General features: G+C 39.2%; 3 protein-coding genes across 4 annotated transcripts; all 3 read left to right on the top strand.

Moving 5' to 3' along the window:
- The first annotated feature begins 1,877 nt into the window (after positions 1-1,877).
- Positions 1,878-3,653, top strand: tpbgl (trophoblast glycoprotein like). Its single transcript, XM_030747145.1, has one exon. The coding sequence runs from the start codon at positions 1,878-1,880 to the stop codon at positions 2,937-2,939; it is 1,062 nt and encodes a 353-aa protein (XP_030603005.1). The 3' UTR covers positions 2,940-3,653.
- A 14,771-nt stretch (positions 3,654-18,424) lies between these two features.
- coa4 (cytochrome c oxidase assembly factor 4 homolog) lies at positions 18,425-19,856 on the top strand. Of its 2 annotated transcripts, none has more exons than XM_030747310.1 (2): positions 18,425-18,595; positions 19,204-19,856. In XM_030747310.1, the coding sequence occupies exon 2, from the start codon at positions 19,237-19,239 to the stop codon at positions 19,480-19,482; it is 246 nt and encodes an 81-aa protein (XP_030603170.1). In that variant the 5' UTR covers positions 18,425-18,595; positions 19,204-19,236; the 3' UTR covers positions 19,483-19,856. The 2 variants fall into 2 exon arrangements, with proteins under 2 accessions (XP_030603170.1, XP_030603171.1); XM_030747311.1 differs by having other exon boundaries at positions 18,425-18,636.
- A 113-nt stretch (positions 19,857-19,969) lies between these two features.
- or41a3 (odorant receptor, family 41, subfamily A, member 3) lies at positions 19,970-22,418 on the top strand. Its single transcript, XM_030747309.1, has 2 exons — positions 19,970-20,983; positions 21,108-22,418. The coding sequence occupies exons 1-2, from the start codon at positions 20,918-20,920 to the stop codon at positions 22,110-22,112; spliced, it is 1,071 nt and encodes a 356-aa protein (XP_030603169.1). The 5' UTR covers positions 19,970-20,917; the 3' UTR covers positions 22,113-22,418.
- The last annotated feature ends 968 nt before the right edge of the window (positions 22,419-23,386 follow it).

The raw sequence follows: 23,386 nt of genomic DNA, 5'->3' as shown, positions 1-23,386 counted from the left end.
CTCAAAGTCCCTTAGAGCCAGGTATTACTTTGTGGAGCTGTCCAGGGTGCTGAAACGGTGATTCTAGTTTATTAATGCTAGAAGAACAGAGACTAACTTTTTGACCAACACACAATTGCAATTGGTGAACAAATACTCCAAATAAGCACTGGCTCTAATTCCACTTAATATACAGTGTATCACAAAAGTGAGTACACCCCTCACATTTCTGCAGATATTTAAGTATATCTTTTCATGGGACAACACTGACAAAATACACTTTGATGCAATGAAAAGTAGTCTGTGTGCAGCTTATATAACTGTGTAAATTTATTCTTCCCTCAAAATAGCTCAATATACAGCCATTAATGTCTAAACCAGCGGCAACAAAAGTGAGTACACCCCTAAGAGACTACACCCGTAAATGTCCAAATTGAGCACTGCTTGGCATTTTCCCTGCAAAATATCATGTGACTCATTAGTGTTACTAGGTCTCAGGTGTGCATAGGGAGCAGGTGTGTTCAATTTTGTAGTACAGCTCTCACACTCTCTCAAACTGCTCACTGAAAGTTCCAACATGGCAAAGAACTCTCTGAAGATCTTAAAAGACAAATTGTTGCGCTACATGAAGACTGTTATATAAGCTGCACACAGACTACTTTTCATTGTGTCAAAGTGTCATTTTGCCAGTGTTCTCCCATGAAAAGATATACTTAAATATATGTGTACTCACTTTTGTGATACACTATAGAAGGTACATGTATATTGAACTCTAGTAAAGAACTGTGCTATGGTACCCTTGCACTAAAGTTTTCAGATTCCTTATTGCCTAATTAGAGTATAAATCACTTTGTCTCCATTAGTTCTAGAAATAAATGTAGATATCAGTTGTTTTGTCCTCTTGTTGCTGCGTAAGTAACAAGACAAAATGGTAGATCAGTCCCACATGTCAGTCCAGCACCACAGACCAATGCAAAACTCTGATTTAGAAGCAGCTTATTTATTCAGACTTATTGATTTGTTTGCCAACTCTGTACTGTAGACGTGGGGAGCGTGACCAACTCTCAAAAAGTGAGTTTTCTTTCTTTGGAAAATTGATCAATCAGAAAGAACTGACAAAGGCCCCATTAAACACACTCCACTACCCAGACATAATTACAGGAACTAATTTGCAATGAAGGCAAAATATAAATTAGGCCTGTAATAATGTAATAATTGAAACATACCACATGGGGAGGGGAAAAATAAACAAAAACACAACAGCGTATAGTTAAATGATCATATAACTATCCAGTAATTATAAATAGTGTGAGCAGTTTTAACTATTATTAAGGGCACTAATATTTAGTTTTTGGTACTGAGTATTTTCTAGTGGCAACTATTTAAGACAGTATCTCTTCAGGAAGCACAGCTAACACTAAAATCTATCCATCCATTGACTCCAAATAATTTTCAGGGAGTCATATGATCCATTCTTCTAATCCCCTTTTCAGCTAAATCATGAATTATGAAATAAGAGGGCTCAAAAGAACCTCAAGCGTACTGTGCCCCCCCTCCTTCTCTCTTTCTTTCCCTTCCCCTCTCTCTCTCTCTCTCTCTCTGTGACAGGCGTCAAAAATACCACCAAGGGGGCGCGGATCAGAAGCTCTCCACGCAGCCAGACTTGGCCGTCTTCAGCCGCTCCCATGCGTGAATATCTCAAACAAAACTCATCTTTTGTCCAGAAAAGACCGGCTCCAAGGTGACAATGAAGAAAGCGATTTATTTCTATTCTGCTTCTTCCAAGTAAATGCAATACGTAGGACTGACGTGACTTTACACGCCTGTGAGAGGATCGGTCACCTTCTTTGCAACAACCATCGGCATATTCCTCCTTTGAGAAAAAAATGAGAGAGAAGATGTGGATATTTTATAGTTCGGAAGATTCAAAGTGTATTTTTTCTGTTTGGAACCAGTGGTGTTTGTACTACGCAGCAGTGATGTGTTTGTTGTTTTCGCCCGCAAGGATGGACGATGTTTGCCCGTCGTCCTGCTTCTGTACCAGGGACTCGGGGACGGTGACCTGCCGTGATGGGGACTACGCTGAGGTACCTAGAGACATACCGGAGTGGACATCCACCTTCATACTTAAGGGGAGTAACATCTCAACTTTACAGCGTGATGCGTTCATGACCAACGGCACAGAGTTGGAAATGACGACACTCTCTCTGTCCTATAACGGGATACAGGCTATTGAACCCTATGCCTTCCTGGGGCTTTCCCGGTTACATTTGTTGGATCTTAGCCATAATCAGCTGGAGTTTATCTCATCCAGGGCTTTCCATGGATTACCTGAGCTGCGTTCTCTTTACCTGAATTACTCTATTTTGCCTGCGGCCACGACGCAGCTCTCAGATGCGCTCAACACACAAAGTTTGCGCAACCTCCATAGACTAGAGTTGGCGGGAAACACGCTGACGTTTATACCCCTTCAGAGATTAGATATCTATAACCTCCACGCACTGGTGCTGATAAATAACTCAATAGAGAGCATCGGGAGGGAAAACGTAACCAGTTTGTACCAGCAGAGGCGCATACGCGTCTACTTGTCTTTAAATCCGTTTCGCTGCAGCTGTGAACTGGAGGCGTTTTACTACTGGCTGAAGAACTCATCCCAGTGCCCAGATGCAGGGCGTCTCCTGTGCAGTGAGCCGGAGGCCAAGAGGGGGATTGCTGTAGAAAAGCTCCGGGGGGAGGAGGTTGATTGCATGAACGAGAATCTCGAGGCGGTGTCATATGTTTTTCTCGGTATAGTTTTAGCCCTTATCGGGGTGGTGTTTCTGATGGTGTTGTATCTCAACCGGGGAGGCATCAAACGGTGGCTCAACAACATCAGAGAGGCTTGCCGAGACCAGATGGAGGTCTATCATTACCGCTACGAGCAGGACTCAGACCCCAGACTGGCCAACGTGGCTGTTTAACCAGATGAAACATCAATCCAGTGTTGTATAATGTGAGGACTGATTATATTTTAAAGAGGATGGCCACCAGGAGAACTACTTTGTCAAAGACTGTGGCCTTGCCCTGTCACAACTACAATCGATGGTTTTTAAAAACTAGTTTCATTATTTTCTGCCCATGAATTCACTCTGGGATATGCACAGAGCCAAAGGCAGTTAAATAACTACAAGTAACTGTTCATCCAGCACAACTGAGTACTTAACTCTTCTAAGCAGTATTGTATATATTGTATATGAGTATCTCCTTATGACAAGAATGCTTTTCATGCATCATGTTAACTCACACAGTCAGCATCTTGTCACACTTGTTTAGCATTTATCTTCAGTAACCAAGTGAAAAGCATACAGGAAAGACACATCAAACTTTCCCATTTGAAAAGCTGTTTCAATGTTATTACTGAAAGCTGCTGCCCTTGGAAACTGCTTAATATTTTACATTCAGGAAAACCTGCACAGATAACAAGACTATTCTGCTTTTAATCTACCAAGGAGTGCACATTGTCAGAAAACTTTCAGAGAAGGAAATTGGACAGATAAGGAAAGTCATTTGGCATTTTTAATTGAGTGCCATGTTTGTGGAACATGTTACCAACCATATTTTTTATGATGAGTATTTTATCTCTGAGGACAAACCTGTATCATTTGACACCAGATCATATTACCAGTAAAGCTGTGAAAAGAAAAAGACTGATTTTAACCATGCATGTTATTCCAGTAGGCATAGAAAACCAACCAAAACGTTAATAAAAGGTCAAACAAAAATCGTGAGTTTGCAGTGTGTCTGTATATTTTATCATCACTGTCAGGGAAGTAGACTTCATGTAGCACTGTGCCAGACATTAAATAGAGGAAATGTTTCTGTTTTTTCCTGCTGTGTTTCAGAATGAGTGTGTCTGCTCCTTGTGAAATCTGAAGAACGTGTGACTTCACAAACTAAAGTAGGGAGTCGCATCGTCATCAGGGTTCAAGGTCTAGAGGGAAAGACTGGAGAGATATGACAGAAAGGCACAATAGTGTTAATCTCATCAGCACTGTGACTAATAACCCGTAGAGACTGATGATGGTAGCTGGTATCTTTATGGCTCAGAGCTGATCAACCTTCTTAACTAATGGTCTCCATTATAATCAAGGTCAAACAGTAAAGAAAGAGAAACCAGTGGGAGTGTCCTGGTGTGTCCCTGTGTGCATGAAACGAAAACAGACTGTTATGGATTCATAAAGGAGCACTAGGATGTCTTCTGTACTCACATTATTAGTGGAAGGTAAGAGAGTGACTAAATCATTGCGCTGAGCACGGGAACTAAGCAATCACTGTACCAGCTGCTCCTCTCTTAAAATTCACAACAAATGTGATTATTATACCTGATTAAAAACAATGAGGTGAGAAAATTAGAATCATCCACACTACACTGGGTGTACACTTCTAACAAAAGGAGTGAGATAATGATTAGCACTTTAAGCCTTGGAGAAGGATCAACCAGTCACAGATCATTTTCAAACAGATGGCTCACTCTTGACAAGCTACATTTATTCATGTTTCCATTTAGATATTATGGTATTAAAATATCTGCATTTTTAACTTAAACTTCCAATTAAGGAATTAGATAATGAACACATTGATAGATTTTTTTAGACATTTTATTATGTCAGCAGTGGAGGATGCACCTTTACATAACAAAAGACATCAAGATGTGACACAGTGCCACTTGTTGACATACCACTGTACCATACGCTGTCACGTTGTATATGAAGGCTGAAGAGATAAAGCTAATCATCAGGACAGCAGTGTCCAAGGATAAAAGCTTCTGTGTGCTGTATATGCGCGTTCCAAATCTGCAGCTATGCCACCAGCTCTGCAAGGCTGCACTGACAGTTTGTACATTTGTTGTTACAGTGCTGAAGCCAAGCAGGTGTAATTTACAATATTTACAACGTTAGTTTATTGTGTTAGTATTTGCCAGTTTGTACAAAAAGAAGCTAATGATGATGAATTTGATTACTTTTGCATGTATTAAGCCATGAACAGACACACTGGACAAATTAACATTTCAAGATGTTTGGCACTAGATAAAAAGTTAGATGATGGTACTTCTTTAAGTATGGCAAGAATGTTTTTATTGTGCTCCAGTATTTCAGCCTGTGGGAAAGTGGTGGACCAGACCAACCTCAGAGTAACATTACCATTGTGACTGAAATTAAGAATCCAGGCTTAACTCAAACTGAGCAGTGTTGGCATGCAACAACCTATAAAATCCATAATTTGAAAAGTGTGATGTTATTCTGTCAAAAGCAATTGTTCTGGTTGTTCTTAGAGATTCGGGTTAATCTCATAACAATGCGCTAAATAATGAAATGCAAGATTAATGAACACACATTGTCGGAATTTTTCATGGCTTTTGGTGTTACTATGAGCTCCAGAATGTGAATGATGGATGTGTGATTTTAAGCCAGTGTTTACAAATGCAGATAAATTTGAAAAAGCTAATGAATCGCTAAATCTTCTTTAGACTAATAGCTTTGAGGATCGGCTTTGGACGAATTATGCTCATCGTGATTAAAGAGCACAAAACATTTGATAATAATAATTAAGGATGATTCATGTAATAAAGAGTATAATGTTTATATAAAAAAGAGAGAGTAAGACAAAACTTATTGAAAGTGCTGCTGGTTTAAGTTCAAATACTGGGAAACACAAACACAATCCAAACACACAAAAGCTTCAGTAGAGCCACACAACTTATGTCATAGCTGCTTCCTTTGTTATCAGTCTGACTACTTCATTCAGTAAAATTGTAATCTCCTGAGCAATTAATTTTGTTCTGAACTGGACTCTGTACATAAATCAATGATCTTCCCACTTCCTGCTTCAGCCTGACTTTGACTGCATCTCCTTTATCTTTCCTGTGTGTGCTCTCTGCCTCTTCAGCTCTCACCATTTTCAATTTTCTGGGATCTTAGGCCATAAAGAAAAAGGTAGAAACAACAGTGTGTTCATTTGTTGGTCAAAAAGTCCAGTTTGTCTTTTCAAAGTTTCCCGACTTCAACTCAGCACTCTCAGTGTATGTGCCATTTCTTCCTTTTTTTTCCCTTTTTTTTTTTGGTTTCTTCATTTTTCTACATTCTGCTTACAATTTCAGACCTCCTCTGTACCCTTTTGCCCCCTCCCTTCCCCACTCTGTCTATCCTCCTCCTCCTCCCCCACCCACAATCCTCTTCATTCAGGTAAATTACTTTATCCAGTTGAGTGACTTTGTAAGGACGCAGAGACAGAGTTTAAGCTGAGCCCAGCAAAAGGGAGGGACAGAAAAAGACAGATAAAGAAAAGGGGAGTAGAGAAAAGATTCATTAGAGTTCTTTAGTCCGGGCTCCAAATGCCCTTGCCTTATGCAAAACGATGACTCATCGTTCTGCTCTATATATGAATGTCTGGGAGGCCAAAGCACAACTGCTGTCTAAAAGAGACTAAACAGCAAAATATTATCTTTGAATATTATTGAACTCAATCATGAGCATCTGAACTTCAGTCTACTTTTTTTTTCTTTCTCTTTTTTTTTTTACCTCCCTCATAGGAACACTTTCACATTGATGGCCTGACAAACCATCACCCACTGACAGAACAGCACGGCTATCTTTGTGCATGCATTACTAGGTGTGGCAAAATGAAGATGCAGTGAGTCATAACCAAAGAAAGTGTTTGCACCCTGTCTCTCTAAAATTGGTTTCCTGGGATGCTGAGTGTATATGGAGATAAGTCAGCCAGTTAGTATTCTGCTGGTTACTGGCTATTGATTGCTGGATGTGTCTCTGCTGCTGTTTGAAGATAAGAGAAGCAGTTTGGCATTGTATGATACAGGAAGGTGCAATATCGCTGCAGGCAGGAGTAGGTTGCAAACCAAATCTGTGAACTGAACTCATCATAATGTCCAGCCACTGAAGGGGAGCTTTCAACGGTAATGTGCTACATTTTATGAGTACTGAATGGCAGTTGTCCTCATGTCCTCTGTAGAGCCGAGTATTCCTTTCACGTTAACTAGTAGTGACTTCATGGATTTCTTTACAAATAAAATTTTAGACATTAGAGAAAAAATTATTCATAACCATCTCAAAGATTATTCTTCATGTTTGGCTGCTTTCAGCACTGCTGGTATTTGTTTAGACTCTTTTGCTCCAGTTGATCTTTCAGAGTTAACTTCAATAGTTACTTCCTCCAAACCAGCAACATGTTTGTTAGATCCCATTCCTACTAGACTGTTCAAAGAAGTCTTTCCAATTATTGATGCTTCAATCTTAAAAATGATCAATCAGTCTTTATTAGTTGGCTATGTACCACAGACCTTCAAGGTGGCTGTAATTAAACCTCTGCTTAAAAAGCCATCACTTGACCCAGCTGTCTTAGCTAATTATAGGCCAATCTCCAACCTTCCTTTTCTCTCAAAGATTCTTGAAAGAGTAGTTGTAAAACAGCTAACTGATCATCTGCAGAGGAACGGTTTATTTGAAGAGTTTCAGTCAGGTTTCAGAATTCATCACAGTACAGAAACAGCATTAGTGAAGGTTACAAATGATCTTCTTACAGCCTCTGACAGTGGACTCATCTCTGTTCTTGTCCTGTTGGACCTCAGTGCAGCTTTTGATACTGTTGACCATAACATTTTATTACAGAGATTAGAGCTTGCTATGGGTATTAAAGGTACTGCACTGCAGTGGTTTGAATCATATTTATCTCATAGACTCCAATTTGTTCATGTAAATGGGGAGTCTTCTTCACACACTAAGGTTAATTATGGAGTCCCACAGGGTTCTGTGCTAGGACCAATTTTATTTACATTATACATGCTTCCCTTAGGCAGTATTATTAGAAAGCACTGCATCAATTTTCATTGTTATGCAGATGATACTCAGCTTTACCTATCAATGAAGCCAGATGACACACATCAATTAGTTAAACTGCAGGAATGTCTTAAAGATATTAAGGCCTGGATGACCTCTAATTTCCTGCTTCTAAATTCAGATAAAACTGAAATTCTTGTTCTCGGCCCCACAAATCTTAGAAACATGGTGTCTAACCAGATACTTACTCTGGATGGCATTACTTTGGCCTCCAGTAACACTGTGAGAAATCTTGGAGTCATTTTTGACCAGGATATGTCCTTCAATGCACATATTAAACAAATATGTAGGACCGCTTTTTTGCATTTGCGCAATATTTCTAAAATTAGAAACATCCTTTCTCAGAGTGATGCTGAAAAGCTCATTCATGCATTTATTACTTCTAGGCTGGATTATTGTAATTCATTATTATCAGGCTGTCCTAAAAGCTTCCTGAAAAGCCTTCAGCTGATCCAAAATGCTGCAGCTAGAGTACTGACAGGGACTAGAAAGAGAGAGAATATTTCTCCCATATTGGCTTCTCTTCATTGGCTCCCTGTTAAATCTAGAATAGAATTTAAAATTCTTCTCCTCACATACAAGGTCTTGAATAATCAGGCACCATCTTATCTCAAAGACCTCATAGTACCATATCACCCCAACAGAGCACTTCGCTCTCAGACTGCTGGCTTACTTGTGGTTCCTAGGATACTTAAGAGTAGAATGGGAGGCAGAGCCTTCAGCTTTCAGGCGCCTCTTCTGTGGAACCAGCTTCCAGCTTGGATTCGGGAGACAGACACCCTCTCTATTTTTAAGATTAGGCTTAAAACTTTCCTTTATGATAAAGCTTATAGTTAGGGCTGGATCAGGTGACCCTGAACCATCCCTTAGTTATGCTGCTATAGGCCTAGTCTGCTGGGGGGGTTCACATAATGCACTGTTTCTCATTCACCTTATTTACTTTGTTTATACTCCACTCTGCATTTAATCATTAATTGTTATTAATCTCTGGCTCTCTTCCACAGCATGTCTTTCTCTCCCCTCAGCCCAACCGGTCGCGGCAGATGACTGCCCCTCCCTGAGCCTGGTTCTGCTGGAGGTTTCTTCCTGTTAAAAGGGAGTTTTTCCTTTCCACTGTCGCCAAGTGCTTGCTCATACTGTAGGGGGTCGTTTTGACTGTTGGGTTTTCTCTGTATTATTGTAGGGTCTTTACCCACAATACAAAGCGCCTTGAGGCGACAGTTTGTTGTGATTTGGCGCTATATAAATAAAATTGAATTGAATGTTGAATAATGACTGAATTTGTGTAGAAATAGAAAAAAAATTATATTCTGTTACCTGTTTCTGAGTTTTGTTTATGATATCTACACTCACCCATTGATGCATTATTAAGTATACCCAAGCTGGGCTCAATTCACAGTGGCCTCAGTTCTTGGTGCCATAAATTCAACAACATGCCTGAAATATTCCTCAGAGATTTTGGTCCATATTGACATGATAGCCTCAAGCAGTTGCTGCAGATCTGTTGGCTGCACATTCATGGTGCCAATCTCCCATTCCATCACATCCCAAAGGTGCTCAATTGGATTGAGATTTGGTGACTTTGGAGGCCATTTGAGTGCAGTGAACTCATTGTCACGTTCACGAAACCAATTTCAGATGATCCGAGACTTGTGATATGGTGCATTATCATGTTGGAAGCCGCCGTCAGAAGATGAATACACTGTGATGATGAAGGGATGGACATGATCAGCAACAGTACTCAGGTAGGCTGTGGGGTTTAAACAATGCTCAGTTGGTACTAAAGGGCTCAAAGTGTACCGAGAAACTGTCTCCCACACCATTACACCATCACCACCAACCTAAACTGCTGAGGCAGGATGGATCCATGCTTTCTTGTAGTTTACATCAAATTGTGACCGTACCATCCAAATGTTGCAGCAGAAATTGAGACTCATCAGATCAGGCAACATTTTTCTAATCTTCTGTTAACCAATTTTGGTGAGTCTGTGTGAACTGTAGTCTCATTTTTCTGATTTAGCTAACAGGTGTGGCACCCAATGTGGTCTTCTGCTGCTGTAGCCCATCTGCTTCAATGATGGACCTGCTGTGCATTCAGCTTCCTGGTTGTATCGAGTGGTTATTTGAGATAATGATGCCTTCCTATCAGTTTGCAGTCTGGCCATTGTCCTCTGACCTCTGACATCAACAAGGCATTTTTGCTCAGAGAACAGCTGCTATCCATGTACAGTATCATAAAATACTCAGACCAGCCTGTCTGGCACCAACAGTCATGTCACATTCAAAGTCACTTAAATTACCTTTCTTCCTCATTCTGATGCTCATTTTGAACTTCAGCAGGTCGTCTTGACCATGTCTAGGTGTCTAAATGCATTGGAGTCTATCCCAGCTGACAGGGCGAGAGGCAGGGTACACCCTGTACAGGTTGCCAGCCTGTCGCAGGGCTGACACAGAGAGACAGACAACCATTCACACTCACATTCACACCTATGGGCAATTTAGAATCACCAGTTAACCTAACCCCAGTAATGGCATATCTTTGGACTGTGAGAGGAAACCGGAGTACCCGGAGGAAACCCATGCAGACATAGGGAGAACATGCAAACTCCACACAGAAAGGCCCGGGCCAAGGTGGAATCAAACCTGGACCTTCTAGCTGTGAGGTGCAGTGCTAACCACCATGCCACTGTGCTGCATTTTTAAGGCAAAGTTCTTAAAATCAAACACATTAATTCAATAAGATTTTTGTTGTTGTTGCTGTTCTCTCTGCTTTTTAGACAAACATCTGCTTATTGTCTTTGTAACATTACTAAATCTTGTATATGTTTTTGATATGGAAAGCTTTTATATTACAATACAAAATAAAAAATTCCTATGTTCATTTTTAAATGACCACATTTAATGACATCTCATTAGTGCCCCCCCCCCCCCCCCCCCACACACACACACACATTTCCTCCCAGTTTTAATTGTTAGAGAGCAGGTCTGGGACTCCTAACAGGTTCTTATGAGATTAATTAAGGCAAACTTTAAACAGTAAAAGGCTTGTTTGTTACAGGCAAGGTCATTATGCTGCATTCTGTGGTAATGTCATCACAAATGGAGCTAATTAGGGAAACTCCCAGGAGTCAGAGAAGCAGGAGTGGATTTTTTGTCCAGGATCACTGTGTATTGTTTGATTTTTATGTACTCTCAGGGAATTCTGCACTCATATGTTCATGTATTATTTTCTCTACTTACTTTATATATGTAAAACTCATGTACAATAAAATCTGATTAAGAGAACTAATATATATATATTAGTTCATAATCCAAAGGATTATGAAACAATCCAGTAATCCTAGTTTATATTAACCCAGCTATTTTTTTTATTTCCTGAGCAGACTGCGTTGCAGCTACAAACCATGTTTAGTGAAACTGGCCTTTAACCAGGAGAACAGCAGTCTCAGATCTTTACATCAGTTAGGACCACACATTTGGTGTGATATTTTTTCAGTAATGTGGGCACCATAGTGGTTAGTGCTGTTGATCTGCAGGAAGAAGGCCCTGGGTTTACATTCAGGATGGAGTTTGCATGTCCTTCCCATATCTGAGTAGGTTCTCTCTGTGTGCACCTGCTTCCTCCCATACACCAAAAACATACATGGGCTGAGGTTATTTGGCGATGTGAAATCTGCTGTAGGTTTGAATGGCTGCCTGTCTCAATAGCCCTGTGACAGATTGGCAACCTGTCCAGGGTGTCCCCTGCCACTTGCTCTATGACATCCCCCTGTTACAGGCACAGACTAGATTTGATCATTTGTTAACAAGGACAAACAACACTCTTCACATCTCAGAAATGATGAAAAAATGCTATGTTAATAAAGAGGACCTCATCATGAGAGGTTTAAAAAATATTGTTCTCATAAATATTTGGACTATAATAAAATCTACCAATTCAGAACTAATTATACATAAATGCCATAGTTTTCAGGTATGTCACTGACTAATTCTGCTGTGTCAGCTCACACCAAGAAGGTTTTGGGTTTGAATCCACCAGTTGACTGGAGCCTGGGTGCAGGTGTGAATGGTCTGTCTTTATGTGTTGGAGCTGTGATAGACTGACAACCAGCCCAAGCTGCACCCTGTCTTCTGTCCTGTAACAGCCACCCCACCTCCCCACAACCCTAAACCTGACAAAGAGTTGAGAAAAAAGATGGATGTATGCAATGCAAAAAAAAACAAACAAAAAAAAAAAAACAACAACAAAAAAAGCCACTTATTAAGTGAAATTCACCAATAATATAAGATTAGCATGAGGTGAAAAAAAAACATACCACCTGATTCTCTTGCTAAATATGACACAAATCACTGTTGTGTCTTTGGTTTAATTTCAGTTAGTCACAATAATACTTTTGTTTTCACCAGTGAAGCATTTTTAAAACAGAAAAAAAGCCCTTAAAAAATTATTCATCCTAATTACATCAAAGTAAGTGTTGAACGCTCATTAAATTGCATTTTGATTAATCACACAGCCATCTACAGCAGCTCTGCTAATTAGCCGTCAGTATGCTCAGTATGTGTGTGTGTGTGTGTGTGTTTGTGCGTTCGTATATGTGTTCGTGCGTTCGTGTGTGTGTGTGTGTGTGTGTGTGTGTGTGTGTGTGTGTGTGTGTGTGTGTGAGGAGGCTTTCTATTCAAAAGCCTGTGTTAAAAAAATAAATGCAGTCTCAGCAATGTGAATATTTCATGGTGTCCTTCACTCAGGAGAAGCTGCTGATCCTCTGACCGCTCATCATGCTGGTGCGTTAGCGCACAGGCAGAGACAGCATCTGCTCTGACAAGCTGTCAATCACTTTTTGAAGTTTCAGAGAGCTCTTTGATTTCAGTACAGACTGAAGCCAACTATTACAACCTGCTGCAACTGCTGTACATGCCTTTACAGCAGAATGCATTTTACACATTTACATTTATATTAAAAAGCTTGTATCAAAAAAGAGTTTTGCAAAGCAAGAACGAATTCCACCCAAGTAATCCTGTGTGTGGGTACTTTGAATGTTAAATAATGTTATGCGTTAATAACAACGAGCACTGGTCAATTTTATATTATGGACAAACTACTGTACATTTTGGGCTGCATCTTAAAATCTGTTTACACTCAGTGTCCAGCAGTCCATTTCTTCAGCCCTCAAACTGTCAATTAGTGCTCTCATGTGGCCAGCTGGATACAGTGCACCTGCACACAGTCAAATTGCATGCTTAAAATAATGGAAAGTTTAATCATCAATCAAGACTTGAAGAAGATTCTGGCAAATATTTAAGGAAGAAATATTGTGCTGTAAACTTCTTTAAATCGAGATGATAGGCAAAATCTGAGTCTAGCTAACTGTGTTAACTGCTAACAGCTGTATGCCAGCTGTAGACTTATTTTATTAAGATGAGAAAAATTAAAAGGCAATTTTGTAAAATTATTGTATCTGCAAACAGCCTACTGCAGTTTCTTTTTCTTTTCTTTTTTATTTCTTTTTTGTGTGTGTGGTGGTCTGGAACAATGTTAAGATGTGTGGTACGTTATAGTACTCACATTTCACTCCTGAGTGATAAGTGAAGGGTAAGGTAACAACTATAAAATTAAAGTTATACTAAAGTTAATACTAAAAAAAAAATGCCTTAAATCAGGTTCATTGTGTGTGGGTACTGTTTAAAAGGAGCATATTAGAAATAATGAGGTATCAGGAACATAACGCTTCATTTCCCAAACTGTATATTAAAATAAACTGTTATTGTAAGTGTTGATTTCAGCAGAGGTAGAAAGAATGTAGTGGGTCTAACACAGGTGAGTGATACCTGTGCTGACTGTTATTCCCCCAGAGAAAGTTAATTATTTATTGAGCTTCACACTTCAGTTTCATTTAAACACTGTGTAGTGAGGGCACAAGTGCTCATTTTATATCAATTCATCAAAGTGAAAATCATAAATCAATGTCAGGATCAGAGAAACTAGAGAAATGTCTGCCATAAATCATAGATGATGCTAGTTAGAAACAGGAAGCCAAAATGTTCTTGTACAATACTTAAGCTGTTGATAGTGTTTAATTAAAACTTTTTTGAAAATACGTGGCCCATGGCCAACTGGTTCATGTCATTATCCATTGTGCTAAAGTATTCCCATCCATGGGCTGGACCTTTCCTCTCTATCAGTATTAATTGGGGAGGAATGTCTCTGAACAGGAGATGTACTCATGTATTTTACCAATTAACCTACTTATTAAATCAAAGCCCAACATCACGAGTTTGCTTCTGCTGTGAGTCATTAAGGATTAGCCTTGGTTTTATTGCATAAATTAGCTAAGGTCAGTTTACCAGTTAAAGACTGACTTGCTGTGTCTCAGATGCACTAATGTTTACTTTCGTCTGGTAGTCTGACACTTTCATGAAAAGATAATTTACAACAGAATCATTTTATCATCAATAAGAAATTGAGGATAAAAGAAAAAAGGCTGTGTGTCTTTAGCTCCTAGGAGCTTTTTTAATGAGTCCCCCTTCTTTTATCATCATCAGGGAATGAAGCTTAAAGACTTGTCTGCAAACAAACACTGTAGTCTAATTAATCTCTTCTGTAGTTCATTAGAAATGGTAGGGAACATGGGAATGCAAGTATTTCAAAGAGGCAGATATACAAACAGCAATACTGTTTCCTAAACCCCCACAATTTGAAGGTTTATATTAACAGAGCTCTGTAAATATAGGTATGAATAATAAACCATACAAAGTATAAATAATAAAAATTGCAGTTTATCACTGGTGCTTTAGAGTGAATTTCACATCAGATTCTTCTTTGATTTTCCTTTTTTTTAAAAAAAGGCAAATTTTAGCTTATACTAATTTTCCTATTTTCAAACATCCCTTAATCCTTCAGCACTCACCAAATATTTGTGATTGGTTGGTCTAAATTTGGATCGTTTGACTTGTATTTGTATTTTATTTTGTATTTTGTACATATTTGTTATTATTATTATTATTTTGGAATGCATTACTTTGTTGGAGATTTCACATTGAATACATTAGACAGACTGTGGAACATCAGCATGTGTAGCACATGCGTAATCAGACGTATACTGGCGATATAAAGAGAGATAGCAATGGGCATGCGCCATTTCACTTATTGTACGTGACAGAGTGCCACCAGAGGTGAGGCACAGCACCGTCATTGTTAGTGGTTTACTTGTCATGATGACAGGTGAGGCACTGCTTCACCTGCATCCGCAGACTGCATGTCACTGAACGCACAGCATCACGTTTGGTGAAAACCAAACACCTCATACCAACTGTCAAGAAGAGAGGTGAACATTTGGGCTTGCTTTGCAGCCACAAGATCTGGTCACCTTGCACTCACTGAACGGACCATGAAGTCCTCTGTATACCAAAGTATTCTAGAGTCAAATATGAGGGCATCTGTCTGACAGCTAACGCTCAAAACTTTAGTTTTTGATCTAGTTAGGGCTGGATCAGGTGACCCTGAACCCTCCCTTAGTTATGCTGCAATAGGTCTAGGCTGCTGCGGGGTTCCCATGATGTACTGAGTGTTTCTTTTTCAGTTACCTCTTTTTACTCTGTTTATACACCACTCTGCATTTAATCATAATAATTATTATTATTAATCTCTGGCTCTCTTCCACAGCATGTCTTTTGTCCTGTCTTTCTCCCCTCAGGCCCAACCGGTCAAGGCAGATGACTGCCCCTCCCTGAGCCTGGTTCAGCTGGAGGTTTCCTCCCATTAAAAGGGAGTTTTTCCTTCCCTCTGTTGCCAAATGCTTGCTCATAGGTGGTCGTTTTGACTGTTGGGATTTCTCTGTGCTTATTGTAGGGTCTTTACTTTACAATATAAAGCACCTTGAGGTGACTGTTTGTTATGATTTGGTGCTACATAAATAAAAATAAATTGAAAAAAATTAATTAAATGATTCCAAGCAAGAATGGCTGAAAAAGAAAAGAATCAAGGTGCTGCAGTGGGCCAAAGTCCAGACCTCAACCTGATTGAAATGCTGTGGTGAGGCCATAACAGAGCTGTACATAAGCAAATACCCACAAACCTCAATGAACTGTCACAATGCTGTAAAGAAGAGTGGGTCAAAATTCCTCCATAATGATGTGAGAGACTGATAAAGTCATACAGAAATCAGTTACTTCATGTTATTGCTGCTAAAGCTCTGTTCTGTTGAAGCTACTGAATTAGAGATGGACTTCGTCTCAGTACTGTGAAAACTTCCTTATTCACATTACTGTACTCCCAGATTGGATGGTACATTTACTGATGTGACAGCATTTAACATTTTCAGGTTGATTTCTTATGAGTTCTGCAGGACATAATTTGTACCCACTGCCACCACAGCAAGTAAATGTGAGCACAATGTAATCTTTTGCAGCTATTATTTAAGAGATTATAAAAGAGTGTGACTTAAGAAAGAGGGTCATTGTGTGCAGCAACTGTGATTACAGGCTTATCTTCTATAGCTCTTCAAAGAGGAGATGACTATTAGACAATTAGAAGTTTACTTGAGCTTTTCGAGAACACTAAAGATTCATTAATATCACTGAACATCCTCTCCCATTACACTGGGAAACCTTCTAATGGATGCAGATGAGATTAATTAGGCTTAAGCTTGATCAGTAAACGCTTTGTTTGTTACAGGCAAGGTCATTAGCAGCATCCTTTGGAAATGACATCACAGATAAGAACTCATTAGTGGGGCTCCCAGGAGTCAAAGAGGCTGGAGAGGATCATTGAGTTTCTTTTAGTTGCAAAAAGCCCCCTTATGGACTGGCATTCTCATATCCATATACTTGTATACAATCACTGAGCTCTATAGTGTAGTCACATTCAAATAGTGTTTTTATTAGTTATGATTTAATAAAGGACACCAAGAGCTGTGATGATCCAGATATGTCAGTAAATCAGTGTTAAAGAAAATGTTCAAATTTGAGATCATCCTGTAACAACAAAAGTCTGGAATATGTGTTAAAGCCTACTTGTGAAGTTTCTTGTCTTTCAAGATTCAATCAAGTTTCTGCAGATTTCAAGGATGTGTTTGTACATAGTGCAATAAATAAATAAATAAAAAGGAACCTTTTATTCTGCAGTGTGTTGGCACCCTAATTTCAAACCATTATCCTTCCAAATGTGAAACTGCAGAACTAAAGATCCAGATGAGATTAATTACAGTCATGTGAAAAAGAAAGTACACCCTCTTTCATTTCTAAGGTTTAACTTATTTACTTAGCAGTTCTTAAAATTAAGTAAACTTCATAAAACAACACAACATAGAACACTATGTCATCATTTGCGTAACAAGAACAAAGCCAAAATGCAGGAGTGGTGTGTGAAAAACAAATTACATCCCATGATAGATCCACCTTCAGCAGCAATGTTTTTGTATGACTTTATCAGTCTCACATCATTATGGAGGAATTTTGGTCCACTGTTCTTTACAGCGTTACTTTAGTTTATTGAGGTTTGCAGGAATTGATTTATGCACAACTCTCCAAGGTCCTGCCAAAACATTTCATTCAAGTTGAGGTCTGGGCCATTGCAACACCTTGATTTATTTTCTTTTTCAGCCATTCTGTTGTAGATTTGCAGCTGTGTTCTGGGATCTGTGTGCTGCTGCATGATTCAATGTCAGCCAAGTTTAGCTGTCAGACAGATGGCCTCACATTTGACTAGAAAACTTTGGAGTACACAGGAGTCCATGGTCCACTCAATGACTGCAAGGTGTCCAGGTCCTGTGACTGCAAAACAGGCCCAAATAATCAGCCATCACCCATGTTTGACAGTTTATTTGAGGTGTTTGCGCTCACAAGCTGTGTTTGGTTTGTTTTTTTATGGTGCTGTGCATTATGGCCAGACATCTCCACTTTGATCTCATCTGCCAAAATTGTTCCAGAAATCTCATGATTTGTTCAGATACAGCTTAGTAAACCTAAGCTGTGCTGGTATATTCTTTTTAGAGAGAAGAGGCTTTCTCCTGAAAACACTTCCAAATAAGCCATACTTGTTTAGTATTTTTCTAATAGCACTGTCAAGAACTTTAACATTTAACATGCTTACTGAGGCCTGTAGAGTAGAGATGTAGCTCTTCTTTCCTTTTGTGTGTGTGTGTGGGGGGGGGGGGGGCAGTTTCTCTGAACACCATCAGACCTTGGAGTGAATTTGCTGGAACATCCACTTCTGTGTGTCGTGTCTTAAATGTGAATAATCTTTCTCACTGTAGAATGATGGACTTCACATTCACATACTGTTGCTCACCATGTTCATCATTAACTGGCAAACTTTCAAAATGATTTTTTTTTTTTTAAATTAAAATTTCATAAATAAAACAAAGGATCTATGTGGTTGTTTTACATAAGTAATTGGAAGCGTGGAAATCAACATGCTCTTTAGCCCCCCCCCCCCCCCCCCCCCCCACACACACACACACAAACACAGCCACCACCACCCACTCCGACAGAATCAGCTGGGGGGGGCGTAGGGACGTTCTCGCTGTGCAGCGGAACTAAAGTACACCGACGGACGTACTTTACGGATACACTTTTGTCCTTCACTCAAATGTCACCCCTGCAGTGTTGTCAGTGTAGGTTAGTTATGAAAAACTTGAGGTTATGAAGCTTATGACAACCTAAGCCCCTCGATAGAGACCCTCGCCAAAAATCGACAGATAGTTAGGAACACGGGATACTAACAGCAACCAGTGAGTTTTAATGTTTCCACTTTCACGGCCGCGTTAAACAGGTAACACTCAGCTGTTGTAACGTCAGTGCGGCTAAAGCGGTCTCAGCGCTGCTCAAGTTTATTAAAGCTGCAGGTGTAATAGTGTTAATTGACTCGAGTAAAAAAACAAACAAACAAACTAAAAATGTAATTACAGTTGTATTTTATATTTTCTCGGGTTATCGTTGTCTAATATTAAAATTTGATGATCTGAAACATTTAAAAAAGAAATAAGGAAGGGTGCTAATACGTTTTCCCAGCACTGCATATATATTACATTTATATTTCACAAACCAACTAAAAGCACTAAATTGTGTAACTGCATTTTCTGTGTAGATTGTCACAAAGGGCCTTAAGGTGGGACAGATTTTTAAAAAATCACAACTGTAACCGTAATGAGTCATAAAAATAAGAAAAACTAAGGACTAAAACCAAAATATATAAAATTCCAAAGATAAGGAAACAGCATCTTGTTAGGTGTCTGCAGAGGATCTCAGTGTAGATTTTAAGAGGCCTGATCAGCAGGTGTTTTTCAAACTGTATTTTCACTTGTTCATCATTGATATCAGTCTGTGTTCTTCTCAACAGACTGCCTGAGTCAGCTAAGTGTATTCACACAGAATGGCTTCATCCCATGACCGCAGCCGGAAAGACGACGAGGATGACCCTGTTGAGCAGATGATTTCCCGGACTGGCTGTGCTGAACTGCACTATGCTGTCCAGGAGTGCATGGCCGAACACCAGGACTGGCGAGCATGTCAGAGCCAAGTCCGGACTTTCAAAGAGTGCATGATGAGCTTCCAAAATGCTCGAAAAGAACAGCTGAGGAAGCAGCAGCCGACCTCCACTGAGTCTGCGGCTAGCTGAACACAATGTTTCGCACACGAAGTGCTGCGTTTGGAACCTGGCTGACGTCATTAAAGTGCAAAGACTGAACCTAATTTAATTTTTAATGATGAAAATAAAGCACTAGCAGCAGCATAAAAATCTGATTTACACTCTGATTTAGAGCCTGACTGATATCTGTAATTTAGCAGCCAATATGAAAAACATATTACTGGGTTTTACTCAGCTTTTATGTAAGTAAGGAAATGCCAGAAAAATTATAGGTCCTTCAGCAAAATCAAAAATTTACTATGTAATTTGTCAATCAAAGTGCATTTAGAAGTTAAATATTCACATAAAATGCTCCATTTTTGGTCAGTAAGTATTTTTTTTTTTAAATAAAATTGAAGAGATCATTGTTGTCATCAAACTTTATTGTCATTTAGCTGTGCACAGTAATGCAGGCAAAATGAGAGAGCATACCTCTGGGATCAAAATAAAATAAATAACAGCATAAAAGAGGAGACACAAGCTACACATTTAGTGATGTCGCTGATTATTGATTATCGCCTCAGCATACTCCTCATGTGATTACCCCGGGAGGCTGCTGTCTTGAAAACCTTCCACTCGGTATGTCTGATGCAGTCCTTAACTGCGGAGGGTGCATGACTTTTTCCTGTCTTTTCATAGATATTTCACTGTTGCACAAAATGGCCAATTTTTTTCCATCCTTTGATGATGGCACTCAAAAATGACCAGTTTAATAATGAGTACCTTTAAGGCTGTGTTCACATTATATAAACAACTTTCACAAAACACTTCATAGTTGCAGGTCAGCTGGTTGTGTGTACAGTTTTTGTGGAGCTTAAGCAGTTGGTTTCTTGACTCATGACATTTATTATTTCATAAAGCCAAAGTTCTTCCACCAAAATGCAGCTGTATCAGGCACAAACCTGGAGCGAATGGGGATTGAATTGCAATTGTGCAAACAGACTAATGGTCCAATACAACTACTGTCGTAGGGAAGACCGCAAATGCTCTCTAACATGATATAGTTTTGTCATTTTTGCACAACTCTGATATTAGTTGTTTGAATAAGTTTATTTGCATTAATATTGTTTAACTTTTCACGGCTTTACTGCCACAGCAACATTATACCCATGTTTATGACTTAGAAATGATCTCAGCAACTCCCCAACTTTATTGTTTTGTTCAGACAACATGTTTTAAATGAGTCCTGTGAGACGCTTCAACTTTGAAAAAACTAAAAACATTAATTATAATTAGTTTGTTTTAAGAACAAGAAAAGTTTGATGATCAAAGTAAGCCACAATTCTCCTCTCCATGGATCAAATTAGTGCAAATAATGGGGTATTGTTTACTGTCTTTCTCAGTACCAATTGCAAGCATCACCTCATGAGATTAGTGTAGAAATACTGTATATAATTCACTGTAAACAGGTCAGACTTACAGCCGCATGCTTACTGCTTTTGGGTGTTACATCAAACAGCTGGTGCTGCCCAGTACTTTTAGGAAACATCAGGTGAGCTGCATTCACTCTTTTCCAACACATGCATACGTTTGAATATGCTCATTAAACTGCCATGTGAATTATACCTGTATTGTACTGTTTTTGTAACAATGTAATAGGATTTTGTGTTCTTCAGACTAATGAGGTAGGCTGTGAACACAGGCTGTGGAGATCAACTATGACTTCTTTAAGGACTGTTTTAAACAGCTCTGCCATCATTCACCCTCCCGGTTTCTATATCATTGGATTTGAGACGTTTCCTTTCATCAGTGTCTATTTTATCTTTCTAGCATTTGCTTATGGTGTTACAGTGCTCTTCAACATTTTGGTGATTTATGTGATTGCTTTTACTCGTCATCTGCACACTCCAAAATTTTTGGCTGTTGTCAACCTTGCAGTTATTGATTTATTTCTTAACACGTGTACCATTCCCAGCATGATCAAAATATTTCTTGTCAAGGATAACTTCATTCCATTTAACTTATGCTTGCTACAAATGTATGTATATTATGTGTTTGCAGCGCTGGAGTCATTTGCTCTTGCTGTACTCGCCTATGACCGGCTAATTGCAATATGCTTCCCTCTGCATCAGAACTCAATTAACACTGTGCGAAGCATGTGTTGTATTGTCAGTGTAATGTGGTTTGCTGCTCTGGGAATAACAGCATTTACAACAGGTATAATGACTCGACTTTCTTTTTGCAGGTCTGTGAGAGTGTTTAGCTATTTCTGTGATTATGCACCTGTGTTTCGGCTCGCCTGTAATGATAACACAATGCAGTGGTTTGCAGCTTCCCTTCTCACCATTTTGCTACTTTTTGTCCCCTTTACTTTGATTCTTCTGTCTTATGTCAGCATCCTGGTGACTGTGTTCAGGATGAAATCTTTAAACAGTCGGGTGAAAGCTTTGGCCACTTGTGTTGAGCATCTCATTGTTGTTGCTATATTTTACATTCCTCTTACTGTCATTTTCACAATTGGGTTTTATTTGGGTGTTATTGATCCAGATCAGCGAGTGCTGAGTCTGTCAATGGCCTCATGCATCCCACCCTGTGTCAATCCTATTGTTTATTCTTTGAAAACCAAAGAGATCAAAACCAGAGCACTGGCTCTTTTGAGAAAAACTAAAGTTAATGCATAACATAGCAACAAAATCTAAAGCAGTCTTTGTAGAGTTATGAAAACAGAGCAACAAGTAACAAAACATGATCAAACGACACGGTTCTAAGTATCAGGTGCAGGTGTTGATGGAACGTAGCTCACCCTTCAGTTTGGTAGATTATGGGATCCTCGTTGTCAAGCTAGAAGTGTGGACCTTCTGATCGGGTTTTGCTCTTAGCTGCTTTCTAATATATTAATTGTTTGTTTGTTTGTTTTTTGGACGATCTGCTTCCAAATCCTTTTTCCTGAGTGTACAAAATCCTCCATAACAGAGGCATATGTCAAAGATGTGATTACTCAATTAATTACTGTGACTCTAACATTTTAATTCACTGTAATCCCCTCTGATGTTGTAAATCATTTACAGATGGTTCAAATATCTATTCAATCTAATTAAAAGGTTATTTAATCAAACTTGTTTCATGTGTAATGTGTACTAACAATGTTGTTCATTAGCCTTTAAGCTCTGACCATTTTTGTCAGGGTTATCTTATACTCAGGCTTATGCAAACAGATGATTTTGGAAAAGCAAACATTTCTCTGTCACTCTTTTTTTGTTTTACTTTATGCAGCAGTTTCTGTTCAGGTTGTGGAGTACATGCACTCTGTTTTCCTGTCAATTTCAAGTCATTGTCAGACTGGTGTGACTATGTGAAGCCCAGGAAATATTGAGCTGTAAACTTGCACCTCTGTCTCTGTTTTACTTGTTATTGTGCTTAATTGGTCTAGAGGCACAAAGAGTAAGAGGCTTGTTTGTTAAATTCAACAACATTAACCACAACTCTCTGGTGATGTCGCAAAATCATTTTGTTTTGTTTTACTACGGTGTGTTCATGCTTAGGAGAACATGTTACAGATGAGTCTTCATCACACATCAGATAATGTGCCATTTGTTCTGTACTCTTACGTTGTTAGTACAGTAATAACACAGAAAAGACACAATAATGGTATATGATGAGTCCTGGATTCGAATCCATCATCTTACTGCCTCTTCTGGGCGGAGTTTGCATGTTCTCCCCGTGTCCGTTTGGGTTCTCGTTGGGTAGTTAGGTTTCCTCCCACAATCTAAAGATAAGGAATTAGTAGGGTTAAGGGTAATCACTGATTCTTAATTGCCCATGTCTAAATCTCCGTGTTAACCCAAGTACCCCCCCCCCCACACACACACACACACACACACACACATACACACACACACACACACACACAAAACCCAGAATTGGATAAGTTGAAAAAATGGATGGATGGATGCAT

This window comes from Archocentrus centrarchus, chromosome 14 (assembly GCF_007364275.1).
Source record: "Archocentrus centrarchus isolate MPI-CPG fArcCen1 chromosome 14, fArcCen1, whole genome shotgun sequence".
NCBI lineage: Eukaryota > Metazoa > Chordata > Actinopteri > Cichliformes > Cichlidae > Archocentrus > Archocentrus centrarchus.
This window is presented reverse-complemented; position numbering and strand designations above follow the sequence as displayed.